A 14,090-nucleotide genomic window follows, 5' to 3' on the forward strand; every position below is an offset into this window, starting at 1 on the left:
GAAGAAGAACATCAAAACAGGTCCTCAGGTGAGATGTGCAAACATCAGTTGCATTAGCAGAGTCTGGTATTGCCCTTTTGAAATGTCGCATTGAAACCCTTTTAGAAATTCCAAAATCAACCACCTCCGGGGACGATAGTATGGCTTAGTTAGGCTAATTTGTCACCATCACCACCATTGTTGTTATTTTTGTCATTGTTGTCATTGTTATTGAATTTATCACAAATAAAAATACCTAAGCAACTTGTCCATAAAACCTAATCTAAACAACCTTGAACCTGCAGGATTTTGTAACATCTTTCCAGACTGTTAAAGACAATATAAATATTTTCTGCCTGCTTAGCCCCCAAAAAATTTCTTCAGTATTTTCTTCTTCTTTTATTTCCCTCTAGCCTTTAAAACCATTTACCAGGAGTTTCTTACATCACAGGAAGGTATGCTGGAAATCAAATCAAGTGGCTATTTGCAGAGTGAGAGAGTTGCTAAATTAGGCTGGGCTAAATCAGAAAATAAAGGGAAGAAGAATGCAAGTTCCTTGACTCCTGAGATGCCTACTTATTTATCAGACATTTATTTGTTACTTATTCATTTGTTATTATGTATTAAAAGAGCAAAGGATGAAAGAGCTATGGGCATGCTATCCCAACATTTGAGGGTACTCTGCAAACCCAGGAGGTAGCTAATTTGGCCCATAATCAGCAGTAAAAGAGGTGGCATTCTAGCATGGAAAATACTCTGGTAGTAGGAACTGTTAAACACTAGATAATAAGAATAGCTACCAGTTATTCAATGCTTACCCTATGCCACTGGCTTTAGTGAATAACCTTGCCATAAGCCTACATAGGAAATGCTATCATTTTCCCTGCTATGGAGATAAGAAAATAAACTGAGAAAGGCTAAATGTCTTGTCAAAATCTTGCTCTCATTTGTCCAAGTCAGGATACACACCCAAGATGGATCCCATTTGGCCAAGTCAGGATACACACCCAAGATGGATCCCAACATGTTAACCAGGCTCCCCACTATTCCATTCACTTCTTAGTTAACACAGATTGTGCCACAGTCATCAGCGTAAGTTCTGAGACAGGAGAGGGTCATTCTATATTGCTTTGTGAACACAACAAGTGGCCATACAATGCTTACTGTTGACCTAAACTCTACCCCATTGTTTCTGCAGAAAATTTAAGTCAGTATAAATGAGAAGCCACATTTGCTATTGGCTTTTGTTTCTCAAACACCCTGCTTGAGTTTAGGGAGGATACGGAGATAAAAGAAATATGTCCCCCCAGCCTCAGGGAGCTTCCCTTTAAGTGGGGAGATAAACATGTTCAAAATTTACTCTAAAACATGTCAGTATTCTTACAAAAGTCGGCACACCAAGGTTGCACACAAGCCAGACTAGAATAGCATTGCTAAGGGCCAAGTTCACAGAGTGGATCTGAACCAACTGTCTCTGATATGGAGCCTCCATGCACACAATGGTAGCTATCTCCCTGTGCTAAATAAAAGTACTAAAGTTAAAGCAACCAATCAAATGGCTTGGTGACATCAGTGCTTTTACCCCAACTCTTTCAAGTTATAGAAGAGGAAACTGAGGCCAGAACAAGTCAGTGACTGTCTAAAGTCACATAACTCTTGTGAGGTAGGGAATCTGCGATCAAACCTAGACATGGAAGCCCATGGCTTCTGGGAAAACAAGCAAGACTTGATAAGAATATGTACCTATATCAAAGAAAATAGTTTAGTAATTTGGGAAAACCATCAAATAGCAACAATACCTGATCCCAAGAGAAGAAGAGTTAGAAAGGAGCTCGGGTAGGACTGTCTGAGATTAATATCAGGTGTTAAGGGCAGTGTAACAACCATAGGGGGAGTCTTTAAGACAACGTTGGCCACTGAAGATGTATATTTTCTAAGAGTGTGTCCAGTCTTTGTATTCCCACTACATTCAGACACAGCTTAGGTGAAGAGTCAGCCTGGAACAATAGAAATGTTCAAAGGAAGAAGTCATAGGGATGGAGAGGAGTAACTAGAGATTCCCATCAGATTAAAGGAGGAAGAAAGCCGTGCTAGGAAGACAGCCAGAGGCTAGGCAAACTAAAATCATGTACACACGTGTGTGTGCCTCGCTCCTAAAGAGTCAACCATACACAATAGGAGTATGGGTCTTTCGAACTATCCTAACACTCAGCTTGGCTACCAAGAAGGAAAGGCCAACTGGAGTGTCCTGGAATTTGAACTTGGAATTCCTTGAAGTCAAAAGATGTCAAAGCTGGTAGCAAGACATCTGAATCATCCCGCACAGTGCCAGTGCTGTGTGTTCCAATCAGAAAAAACAAAAACAAAAAACAACAACAACAACAAAACCTACAGCATATCCTTTTCAACAAGTGAAGAGTTGCTGTCTGTGCCACCTGTCAATCATCCACTGTTCTTTCTTCTTCTATTTGTCCTTCTATGGAGAAGGTCACTGCTGAGTTAGTACTTTGTTCTGTAAATAAGATGCTAATGTTCTATGCCAGACATTATTTCCCCAGCATTTTTTATAGGATGCCAGGCCCTTCATAGACTATGCCCTACAATACTTAACTTGTTTGCAGTGGGTGGAAGATGGAAACACAGTCTATTGAAACTATCAAGGCTTCCTTCCTGAAGTTTATTAAAGAGTCTATCATCTTTCTTTTATATCCTTTCCCCTAGGCAAACCCCGACCCAAAAAAATAGGCATGGTGAAAAAAATAAGAAATAATAATATCCAAGGAGATAGCTCTTGCTAACTGGAAGTGCTACATTTCTAGATCTCTATAAACAACCATGCGAATGTAGCCAAGCTGACATTGTGGTCAGGAAGGACACCCACCCTGTTATCTTACAGTCCTCTACCCGAGACATCATGCCTTCATTCATAAACCAGCAGGGGAGGTGGACAGCTGATGACATCATGAGCTACCACTGTTAGATCTTTGAGACTTTTGAGATCTTTGAGGTTTTTTTTTTTTTCTTTTTTCTTATCTCTTTGGAGTGGTGAGTAGCAGAGTAACTAACAGGTCACCTCCAGAATCAGAAAGCACTTCCATAAATCTAAACCAGAAGCCCAGCTTAACTGTAATAAGAAATGTCAAATGATCATGATGCCAGTGCCCATCCTGTGTAATAGTGTGGGATAAACAAGAAAGCTTAAGCAGAAGCCATGGATGACGTAACCCTTAGCATGTGATGGATGCTTCAGTGATGATTACTGTCATTGCTTCTCTTGACTCTAACAATCACCTTAGAGGAATCTAACGGTTCCTCTGCGGCCTTAGGCACGTCAGTAAATCTTAGCAAGCCTCAGTCTGGAAATGGAGTGGACACAAATAAGGTCACCTTGCCAAAATGGATGTGAGGAGCTGGTGAGAGAATTCACTCAACCATAAAGCCTCAGCAGGTGTCGAATGAGATTCTTGTGACATTTGTTAGTAACCTCTGATGACCTTCACTCTCAAAGAGTCTAGGGGTAACTTTTCAGGGGAAAGTGTGAGAGCCGTGGAAGAGAGTAAACGGCCTCCGTTACAGATTAATCCCTTCCCCAGCTCATTCCTTAATAAGCTGGTTAGCCCTTCTTTCAAAAGGGTTGGTTTCTTTCATCAACCCCAGAGAGCTGGAGAACTGGCATTTTTCTTTTAAATCTTACCTTCTCTGGTGTCAATTGGAAATAATATTTACTCACTACTGTTTTCCTTTCAAAAAAATCTGTCTAGTTGCACACTAGAAACAGTTTCAGCTGGTTTGTTTGTCTTGGACAAGCTGCTGAAGTGAGAAAAAAAAAGTTTTTGCTTGGCTGCATGTGAAACTGTTTCATAACCGTTCAATAAGTGCATTGAAGGTGGGTGCCAGCTCCGAGGAGCGCTGCTCCTAAAGGACCTCCACTTGTAGACTATTGTCAAGGGTAACCAGCATAATTAAATTAAGACAATGAGAAAAGCAACAGATGCAACTGAGACCAAGTCCCTGAGTGCTTTTGTTAGTCACTATCATTGTCTGCAACAAAGAAGTCACATGTGAGAGACTGGGAAGGGAGCCAAGTGCAAACTAGACTGCACAGCTGGTTTTAAATGGGTTCTCTGAGCCTGTGTGCCTGGAAGCATGCTACTTAGAGCAGTGGATGAGGTGGGTGAGCTTCGATCCACCCCCCACCCCCTCACCCCACCTTGTCCTCCCGCCCCCGTCCCCCCTGGAGGAGGCTGAGTCAGACCCATGGGATAACCACTAGGGGACACTTCGGCTCAACCGCACCCTGCCTATCTTCTACTTTCAGAGAAAAGAAAGGCCCAGAAGATAAAGATCTGTAAAATGGCCAATCGAACCTCATCTCTCCACTTTCAGCTGCTGCACAACCCTTGTGCGCATTTAAAAAGTAAAGTACAGAAGATACCTAAATGTGATCTTTAACAAAGTTGCAGCTCAGCTTGAGAATTGGAGATTCAACAGATCATGGGATTCCTTTCGCTGTTGCCAGTTCATTCTTGAGCTGGTCTACCGTGTACATTTCTTGACTCCTTTCTTTATTTCTAAGCTAGTGTGCATCTTAAATAGGAAAGAAAATATTCAAATCCAAATTAGTATACTTCCCTATATGTTGGTTCATTTAGTTAGCAATTTAGTAGAATAGTGCCATCCTTAAAACTATTCCAAGCTTTTGGTATGATAATCAGATGAGCCCATATGTAAAGTTTCTAATAGTTTGGAAACTTTAATGACCCCATTCTTTTGCCAGATATCTTCCTTTCATTTCTCTATTAAAAAAATGATTATAAGAAGCAGAATAAGGAACAAACGTTCATCCATAGCTTAGTGGGTAATGCTTTGTCCAGCAACAAATGTGCGTTGAGGGAACTTTATAAGATGTATGCTACATAAAGGGAAGGTCTCAGGATTTTTAACTGATGGCACTTCAAGGTGCTCTACTCAAGGCCCCACTTCCTGTTGGCCTGCTTCTTTTATAATGGCCATGAACCTGTTACTTTAAAGAGTGATGTTTATATAATGCCACTTTTCTTCTGTTCTGTCCTTATGATAATGACCATTGACTCACAAAGGGATAGTTTCCTTTCATGTTTCATGAAGGACTCAGAGGCAGAACACATGTTCCAGTAGTGATGATCCATTTGTGTGATAAAATTCTCCACATGTCTAAGAGGCTTAGTTGATAAGTATTGGTTTGTATTTCTTTGGTTGGGTTTTTTTTTTAAGATTATTTTTATTTTTATGAGTACACTGTAGCTGTCTTCAGATACACACCAGAAGAGGGCATCAGATCCCATTACAGATGGTTGTGAGCCACCTTGTGGCTGCTGGGAACTGAACTCAGTGGTTAAGAGCACTGACTGCTCTTAACCACTGAGCCATCTCTCCAGCCCTCGTATTTGTTTGTATTGGTAGTATTCATCAGTGTTAGATCCTCTCCCTCTCCCTAACTCTCTAAAGTCTCTTAGTTCCAAACAGCATTGAGACTGAGTGGGTGTGCATTCCCTTAGGTAGGAGAAAAGTTTGGCAGTTCTGAATGCCAGTGTGAGAATGACTGGTCTTGACAGAAACATGTCCCAATGATAAAAGCTACTGTGACTTATGGCGTGTCATTCTGTACCTATAACTGTCTACTGCATCCTCCTACAGAATGCCCTCTGATTAGAGCTAAAGTAACCTGCAACATCCCAAATGAGACTCAGAGTTTTAACACTCACAAAGCCGATGAGTCTCTAGTCTCATAGGACTTCTGTTCTAAACAAAATTCATATTCCTTCAGTGACATCTTTATCTGTTGAGGAAATAATAGGGATATCAACTCAAAGTAGTTGGCATTTTGGCCTTGGGAGGGTTACTTTCTGACTACTGTGACATGACAAGGGCAGGGAGACATCTCAGTTGGTGGAGAACTTACCATTGAAAGCATGAGAACCTGAGTTCAGAATTCTAAGCATTCCTATAAAGAATCGGCAGCCAGGCATTGATGCTCAGAGAGTAGAGAGGAAACAGGCAGATGCCCTGAGCTTACTCTTCAATATTCTAGTTGTGTTTGATGAAAAAGTCTGTTTAAAAATAAAATATTGCAGCTCCACAGGTATAGCCACATACACATTTACATACACACCCACAATACACACACACACACACACACACACACACACACACACACACACATACATGAATACAAAGACGACACAAGAAAGAGAAGAAATGAATAATAGCATCTAATGCTCATGTTGATTATGCCTCTGGTCCAGAAAAGGGCCTTCATGAATGCCAAATCCTTGCTCTTATAACCTAGATACTATTGTTCCATTTTATGGGTGAGGAAGCAAGTTCACATGGTCGAAAGGAGCCGAGGATAGGGGGTTGAGCTCACATCAAACTGTTGTGATTTTTACCTGATTTTTCAATCTTCTGCTCCAAAGATGCTCCATAGGAGGTGGGGAAAAAACATTATTTAAAGCAATGTTTCCTTTTTACAAAACAGTAGTATAAAACAATGTGTAGCAAGACAATAGAGGTAACCCCAGGATCTGATGGGTTTGGTGTTGTTGGGTTGGATTGAGTTGGATTGGATTGGGTTGGGTTGGGTTGGGTTGGGTTGGGTTGGTTTGGTTTGGTTTGGTTTGGTTTGGTTTGGTTTGGTTTGGTTTGGTTTTGCTCACTGGGAAAAATATGCTTCCAGTCAGAAGGTTAGAATTCTCAGCATGTCCTTCTTGTGAGTGAATCTGGGAAAGAGGCAGATAGACAGGGTAGCCTCTTGGTGTAATTATGAAGCAATGGTACCTATGCTATGGGTGCTCCTAGAGCCAGGTCAAGTTTGGTTGAATTATTAACTAAAGACCTGACCATCTGTATGTTTCTCAAAGAATTCAAGACTCCAAACCCTCCTTAAGATAGGTTGGTGAGGCATAAGATACAAAAGGCTGAGGGCCAGTGTTAGAATCGGCTGGCACAGTACCTAGAAGGAATCAGTACTGGCATCCTACAGCACAAGAACCAAGGGGAAGGTGGTTATAAATTCTAAGATTTTGTTGTATCCCATGTAAAGAACTACAAGAGAGCATGAACGCTAGCATAATAAAGAAATAATGATTCAATACCTGCAAAGGTATTGAAATACTACTCTGTTCAGTCATGGCATATGAGTATCAAGTTAATTATCTATCACACACTGGCTAAAAAACATAAGGGATAAATGAATCGCTTAAAGACATAAATGGATATAGAAAACCACAACAACTTAATGGCCGCTTATCTTTCTTATTTGCAGGAAGTACATTTGAAGAACACAAGTAGAGGAAGTGCAGGAAACAAGACCTACAGAATGTAGGAGGAGCCTCCCACGGAGCAGAAAATGCCACATCACCGCAGGATCCTTTGCTGCTTGAGCAACCTGCAAAACATCGAAACACCTACCAAATAACAATAATAAGTCCAATAACATTACAAAGATGGGCATTTCCCCCAATGAAATATACAAGTAAACATTCCAACATCGTCTTTAGGAGTGTTTGTTTAAAAAGCTTTGCACCTTGCAAAAGTGGTCCTGGCGTGGGTAGATTGCTGTTGGTCCTTTATCAATAACATTCTATAGAGAAAAAAAATATATATATAACTATATCTCCTAGTCCCTGCCTCTAAAGAGCCGAAAATGCATGGATGTTGTAGAGATCCAGTTGCTCTAAGTTTCTCTCTGAATTTTGGCTGCTGAAGCCATTCATTTAGCAACTGTGTAGAGGTGGTTTATGAATGGTTCCCTTATCTTCACCTCTTCCCACGTAGCTCAAGCTGCTTGTTTTACAGAGTCTAATCATCTTGTCTAGCTGCATTAGACACACCCTTTCCTAACACTTGTATTTGTTGAATTTGGCCTCCTTAAGAGCAATAGCAAATAAGTAGTCAAGTGGCCTACCAAGTTTTAACGTACCTGACTCCATCTGTGGCATTTGTACCAAATATAAGTTGAATGCATTTATTTTAGACACAAAGCTTTATTTTTTTTGACATTGTGTTTCAAGAAAAAAAATAGAATAACAATAACTACAACTTTGAGGCCAATCATTTTTAGGTGTGTGTTTGAAGCATAGAACGTCTCTTAAACTCTCAATGGTTTCTTCAAATGATAAGTTAGTATGTAACCTAAGTATAGCAGTTTCTCTCTTTTTTATTTTTTTCCATATAGAGCACTATGTAAAGTTAGTATATCAATAATACAGGAAATATCAAACAGTATGTAAAACTCTGTTGTTGTTGTTTTTTAGTACAATGGTGCTATTTTGTAGTTTGTTATATGAAAGAATCTAGTCAACACAGTAAAAGGAGAAAGCAAAGCAAAAACAACAAACGAAAGCCTGGAGCCTAAGATGACAAAACGAGGAAGGGAACTGAAAAAAAAAATCCTTCCTCTTGGGAGATGCAAAGGCCTCCCCAATTATGCCTTCCAAGAAGAACTTAAGATATAGAGTCCATTAAGACGCACTTACTTGTCAAGTCCAGAGAGGAAGCTATGGAGTGGGAAAAGCAAGAGGCTAGGGATTTGGGAGTCCTGGTTTCTTTTTAATCACTGAAGAAGTAAGTATTTGCAACCTGGGTCACACAAACTCACCACCCTGTGACCTCAGTCAAATCACTCCACCTCTCGGTGCCTCAGTTTTCCTCATCTGCAAAATGGGGGCAATATGTCATCTACCTACCTCAAAGGGGTGGTATGAAGATTAAAAAGTAGACCTTCAGATTTTTGTTCTGGGTTTCCAGGAGGGTGCAACATCAGAACCCTTGAATTGCTAGGATGCAAGGAATTCTGTAAATAACCCACTAACAATGTAGCTCCAAGGATCATTCATCTGTCACTGGGATGCCACCACAATATCCAAGTTCTTATTGGTGAAGCTGTGCAACTAATTAGTGACAAGCTAAGGACTCAGTCTCCCCAGCATGTCACACGGCAGGAGACATTTGATTTGCAGTTTTATTTAACTTCTGCATTTGAGCTTATGACTATAAAGACTAGTGAAAAGAAGGGAGAGAGGAGAAAGAAGATCCTTGCCAAGTAAAGGGTAATTAATTATTATTCCATTTATCCACTCTCATTAAAGGGTAATTAATTATTCCATGTATCCACTCTCATTAATCCTTCCAGTCACTTAGTATCTAGAAATAACTCTAACATTGTCAATGAGACTCTACTCAGTTTGCCAAACACAATTCTCCTTCCCCATAGCATATGAAAAAAAGGCGCTGACATTCTTAAATTTTGAAATAGTATCTATTACAATCACAGGTTGCTGTAGCAGATGTAGTCTTGCCCTTGTTTGTACATGCATGTATTTTTTTTTTAATTTTATGAAAATGTGCTAGCAAGAATTGCTACTTGAGGGGCAAAATTCTTCCTTCTCAAGCCTGAGGTTCTCCCTAGTGTCTGCTTAGAAGGAAGGATCCAGCTTCCTGGAAATGTGTTGGATGCATTCAACTGGGCATTGCTAACCAAAAACATTTAGAAAAATGTTCTCTATGTATATAGCAAGATTGTCTCCCTCTTTTAAAAACAAAATCCAATATTCACATCTTATTACCTACAACCTTGATTCTCTATTGCAAGCTTCCTTAATATTCTTATAAAATGTATTAAGAAAAACAAAAAGGACACCTTTAGCTCTCCTTCCGCCAGGTTGCCTCTAGAATCTCTGGGGAAATGCAGAAGGTGCTGTTGAGTAAAGCCCTCAGAAGGATTGGATTTAGGAACATCAGGCACGCTGTACATCCCCTGATTACTGTAGAAATGTAAATGGAATAAGAGGTCAGCTGACCATCCACCTGCTTCCCCAGAAGGATACAGGGAAAAGTTAGGCCCTCACACACCCTGGGTGACACTTCTGACTTCTAGTTCTTGTTCACAGTGTGTACTTTTTCAAATTGGTAATTCCCAGAAAAACACATAGGTGGCCTTCTCCAGATCTGTGGGCTTCCTGCCATGGTTGGATTTGGTGATTCCAAGTGTCTATCACATATTTTGTTCACTTAATTCTATCCACAGTCAGAAATTCTTTCAATGAGGAAAGTTTAAATATGCAATCCTTTATCCAATACCTAATTCTCTCCAACTGCATCATAAATCAAGTAATAAAAATTAATTGTACTAATTAATCATAATAATGTACCATTGTACTTTTAAATGAATGAACACTGCAAGACAAATCTATGTAAACTCTGAAAAGTAACTGATCATTATATGGTGAATCAAAATGACTCAAGATTGATAGAAAGGGACATTTAAAATTTTACAACTCAAAATTTTGTAGACTTTGCTATGGAGGTAAATTGTTTTAGTGCCTAGAGATGGAGCGGTTTTAATAAATTTACAAAAGAACTATAAAGATAGGTAGGAAGGAATTTTCATTTGATAGGATTGTTGCTGATTTACTTACTCAATACCTAGGTCAAATGTTGATCCTATTCTCCAAAGACTATCAAGTGCTTGAACATTGTAAGATGAGTCTGCTCCACTGAAAATGTAATACATCTCTCCATTATAATCTATTTTCCTGGGGTAAAAAAATCCTTTTTTTAAATATCCACCTACATATACCTACCCTACATGTGCATTTGCACATGCGTGCATACGCTCATGCGCCCCACCCCACACACACCTATTCACCCTAAGACTAAGAAGAAATCATTTCTTTGAAAGTCTTATCTTTCAAAAAAGGCAGCGGTGCCCCTTGAGACTCCTTCTCCTTCTTTGAATGTCAATGTGAAATGTGGCATGTCTGTGTACATGAAACCATCTCATACCCTATGGCTCCAGGGTTTCTTTATGGTTTGTGCACTTGGGAGGATGCGCAGAAGACAGGATGCAGCCTGTTTTGCTTTCCCCTTTACTGTTTGGCCAGCTACGCCAATGTGGTGCTATTGTTTCTTTAAGAAAGTACTTGACTAAAAAAAAAGAAAAAAAGAAAAAAAGAAAAGAAAAAGAAAAAAGAAAAAAAAAGAAAGCATAGACCTATTTTTTTAAAGTCTGAAAACAACAGTTCTATAGTAGATGGCTTACTGAGATAGCATTAGATCTAGCCACCACCCTAGCCACCACCTTTCAACTATGTGTCACTCACAAGTAGAATATTGTTCACCAAGTTGTGAGTTTGGGGGTTCAGAGACAAAGGATGGAAAAGTTTTAAAGTTAGATGGCTCAATCATTTCATTGGCTCTCAAATTTAACAAAATTGGCAATACTTCACCCAATCTGAAGTGTTGGTCAATAACTTGAACTGGGGGCAAAAATAACTTCAGGCAAATGGCAGAAGAAAATAATTAACTTACTTCTTGCTTTTTTTGTTGATTGTTTGGTTTCCTGTTGATTTTTGGTTTTGGTTTTGCTGTGGGTGGGTGAGTACATGTGTGTAAGTACGTGTGTGTGTGTGTGTGTGTGTGTGTGTGTGTGTGTTCCACTCAAAAACAAATACTCAGAAAGTGGAGAAAATACAACGATTTTAAGAGCATAGACTTACCTACTACTAGAACCAGCTTCTGTCACATCCTCTGGAGAAGGCACTGATTTCTTGTTTTGTAGAGGTTGCTCTTCCATCAGTGACCTGAAAGAGTGACCAGTCTCCTAGAGTAGACATGGATCTCATTAGGAGAAGACAGAAGTATTTCCTTATGAATTGGGCTTATCTACTGACAAAGAAAGGGAAGAGTTTATGAGAAGTTATTGAAGAAGATGGCTAACAGTCTGTGAAGATTTTGTTCTGGTTTTTTTTGTTGTTGTTGTTGTTGGGTTTGGGTTTTGATTTTTTTTTTTTTTTTTTTACTTTATACAATCTTTATGAATGGAAATCTTAATGCTCAAAAAGACTTGGTCTTTTTTTCTCTTTCGTAACAGAATGGAAGATGACAAACTCACATAGACTCTTTCTAGGCTGGCTAGCAAAGGTGTGGTTTGACTTATTTGAATCAGACCATTTTAAATGTTCCTCTCTATTTTTAATCATAAAAGGCTGTCATAATTTATTAGCGTAGGCCCTTTTTGGCACTTCTCAAATGAATGAGCATTCCCATTCAAAGCATGGCTTTCCCCATGGTTCCAAAACATGAATGATTAATATTAAGGAATTATTTACTTCAAAATACAGTAGAAGTGTGAGTCTCTGTTCCCATTCCCCACAAAGATCATTAAGTCCTGAATCGGGGGCGGGGGTGGGGCGCCTGGATACTAAGGGAATTTTTTTGTTGCTTGTTTTTTGTTTTCAATGCTAGTGCTTAATCCTATAGTATACAGATTTGCTTCTTGCTATTGTGATATTCTGTAAGACTTTCCTGTTAGGTATTAGAAATTGATACATAAATACCTTTTTTGTGTGGTTTCTATTTAAAAGGAAAGAGATAAGACTGTCTGAACCTTAAATTCGTAAGGCACATGATAAAGAGATCACATTAAATAACAAGCCATATCTGGTTCAATCCTTTCTTTCTTATCATTTTAAGGAAAACTTGCCCAGATAAGACAGAGGCCCAGGGGACTTTTGAAACTCTCTTTGTTCCGCCAATTCATTTTGGCTGGTGATGGTTTTTCCCCAGTGTCTGCCTCAGAATCTTTTAGAGGCTGGCCAGACTAAAGACTGTCTTTTAAAACACATTTCACATGGTTCCTCTTAATGAATGATTACACTTATGTAGAACATGATTTTTTTTTCTCTCCACTTATTTTTTTTTTCCCCATCATTGATAAGGGTTCTTAAGGAGAAGAATTCATTAACAAAACTCAAGAAAGCGTACAAAAAAAAAATTCTAAATGTCACTGCCCAATTGAAATACGAGCTAAAATGGAAATACTTTCTCCTACTTAAAACCCAGACTGAATCACCTTCAAAATGACCTTTCACAATCTTTCCAATTTGCCTTTGTTTAAACTGTCTGGGCCTAAAAGCAAGCATTATTCATTTTCTCTTGCCCAAAGTGAACTTGTGTAAAGTAGGAAAATTAAAAGAAACTGCTAGAAATCCCTTCCAACCAGTGGCTGACCCCTCTCACTAGCTCACAGCAAAGTCTCCTCTGTTGATCTATCACCTAGTCTCATTTCGTTTGAATATTTACATTGTACCTACTGCTAAACACTTGGCAGGAGGCTCCATCCATATCTCCTATCGGTGTCTCTGTATCCTTAAACCTTGCAAACATCATACAGTGTATATTAAGTTTACAGGAAAGCTCCAAATAGCATATCAGACCTGGTCTCTCTTTGTTAAAGATTTAAGGAGCTATGGGAATCTGGATTACAACGCACATTTTGCTTCATTTATTTTTATCACACTTTAAAGGCCAAGGGTGATGATTAACTTACAGACACTGAATTGATTTCCCTACTGAAACCTGAAAGTAATATTTGGTCATTCATTGTATGTGTTTTACACAAAAAAAACATCTTCTATCAAATTACTCCTGATTGTATTTGAAGTGGTTATTCAATTCATTTATGGCAGAGCAATATCTGTCCTAATGACTCTTATAAAATGTAACTAACTGAATCATTATCTTACATTTACTGTTTAGTAAGCATATTTTGAAATTGTATGGCTAGAGTGTCATAATAAAATGGTATATCTTTCTTTAGTAATTACATTAAAATTAATCATGTTTGATTAACTGGTTCCTTTGATGTAGTGTGTCATTTCTTAACACGTCTACTATCATACAGCATTTTTATTAAGGACAATGATTGCAACTCATAAGCACAAAAACATTGAGAATAAAACTTATCATTTATCATAATGATATCTTATAGAATTTACAGATGAAATGATTCAAAGTATGTATAAGAGATGTATGGATTGTATAATATATGCATGAAATGAGGGAGGTAGATGAGACACCACTGGCTCTGACCCAACATTAGTGAGTTATAACTAACCCATGCTGAAATCATTTGGGAAAATATTTTCATACCAACAGATCTCAGTACATCACATAAGGACCATACACAAGTAATACAGGATGCACTCCCATACAAAAAGATTCTGTAAGACTATGATTTCTCAGCATTGAGTTGTTTCAAAAAATTCTGTTTACTGAATACATACGTAATG

The 14,090-nt window shown here is 38.8% G+C and overlaps 1 protein-coding gene across 21 annotated transcripts in view; it reads left to right on the forward strand.

The window, feature by feature from the left end:
• Nucleotides 1-13,655, forward strand: part of Igf1 (insulin-like growth factor 1) — a 78,783-nt gene extending 65,128 nt beyond the window's left edge. For all 21 annotated transcript variants that reach the window (NM_001314010.1, NM_010512.5, NM_001111275.2 and 18 more), the window contains one exon: nt 7,283-13,655. In NM_001314010.1, coding sequence (NP_001300939.1) covers nt 7,283-7,342 — 60 coding nt within the window. In that variant the 3' untranslated portion in view covers nt 7,343-13,655. The remainder of the gene's footprint in view (nt 1-7,282) is intronic.
• Nucleotides 13,656-14,090: the final 435 nt, after the last annotated feature.

The sequence above is a fragment of the Mus musculus genome, chromosome 10 (genome assembly GCF_000001635.26).
Source record: "Mus musculus strain C57BL/6J chromosome 10, GRCm38.p6 C57BL/6J".
In the NCBI taxonomy this organism is placed as follows: Eukaryota; Metazoa; Chordata; class Mammalia; order Rodentia; family Muridae; genus Mus; species Mus musculus.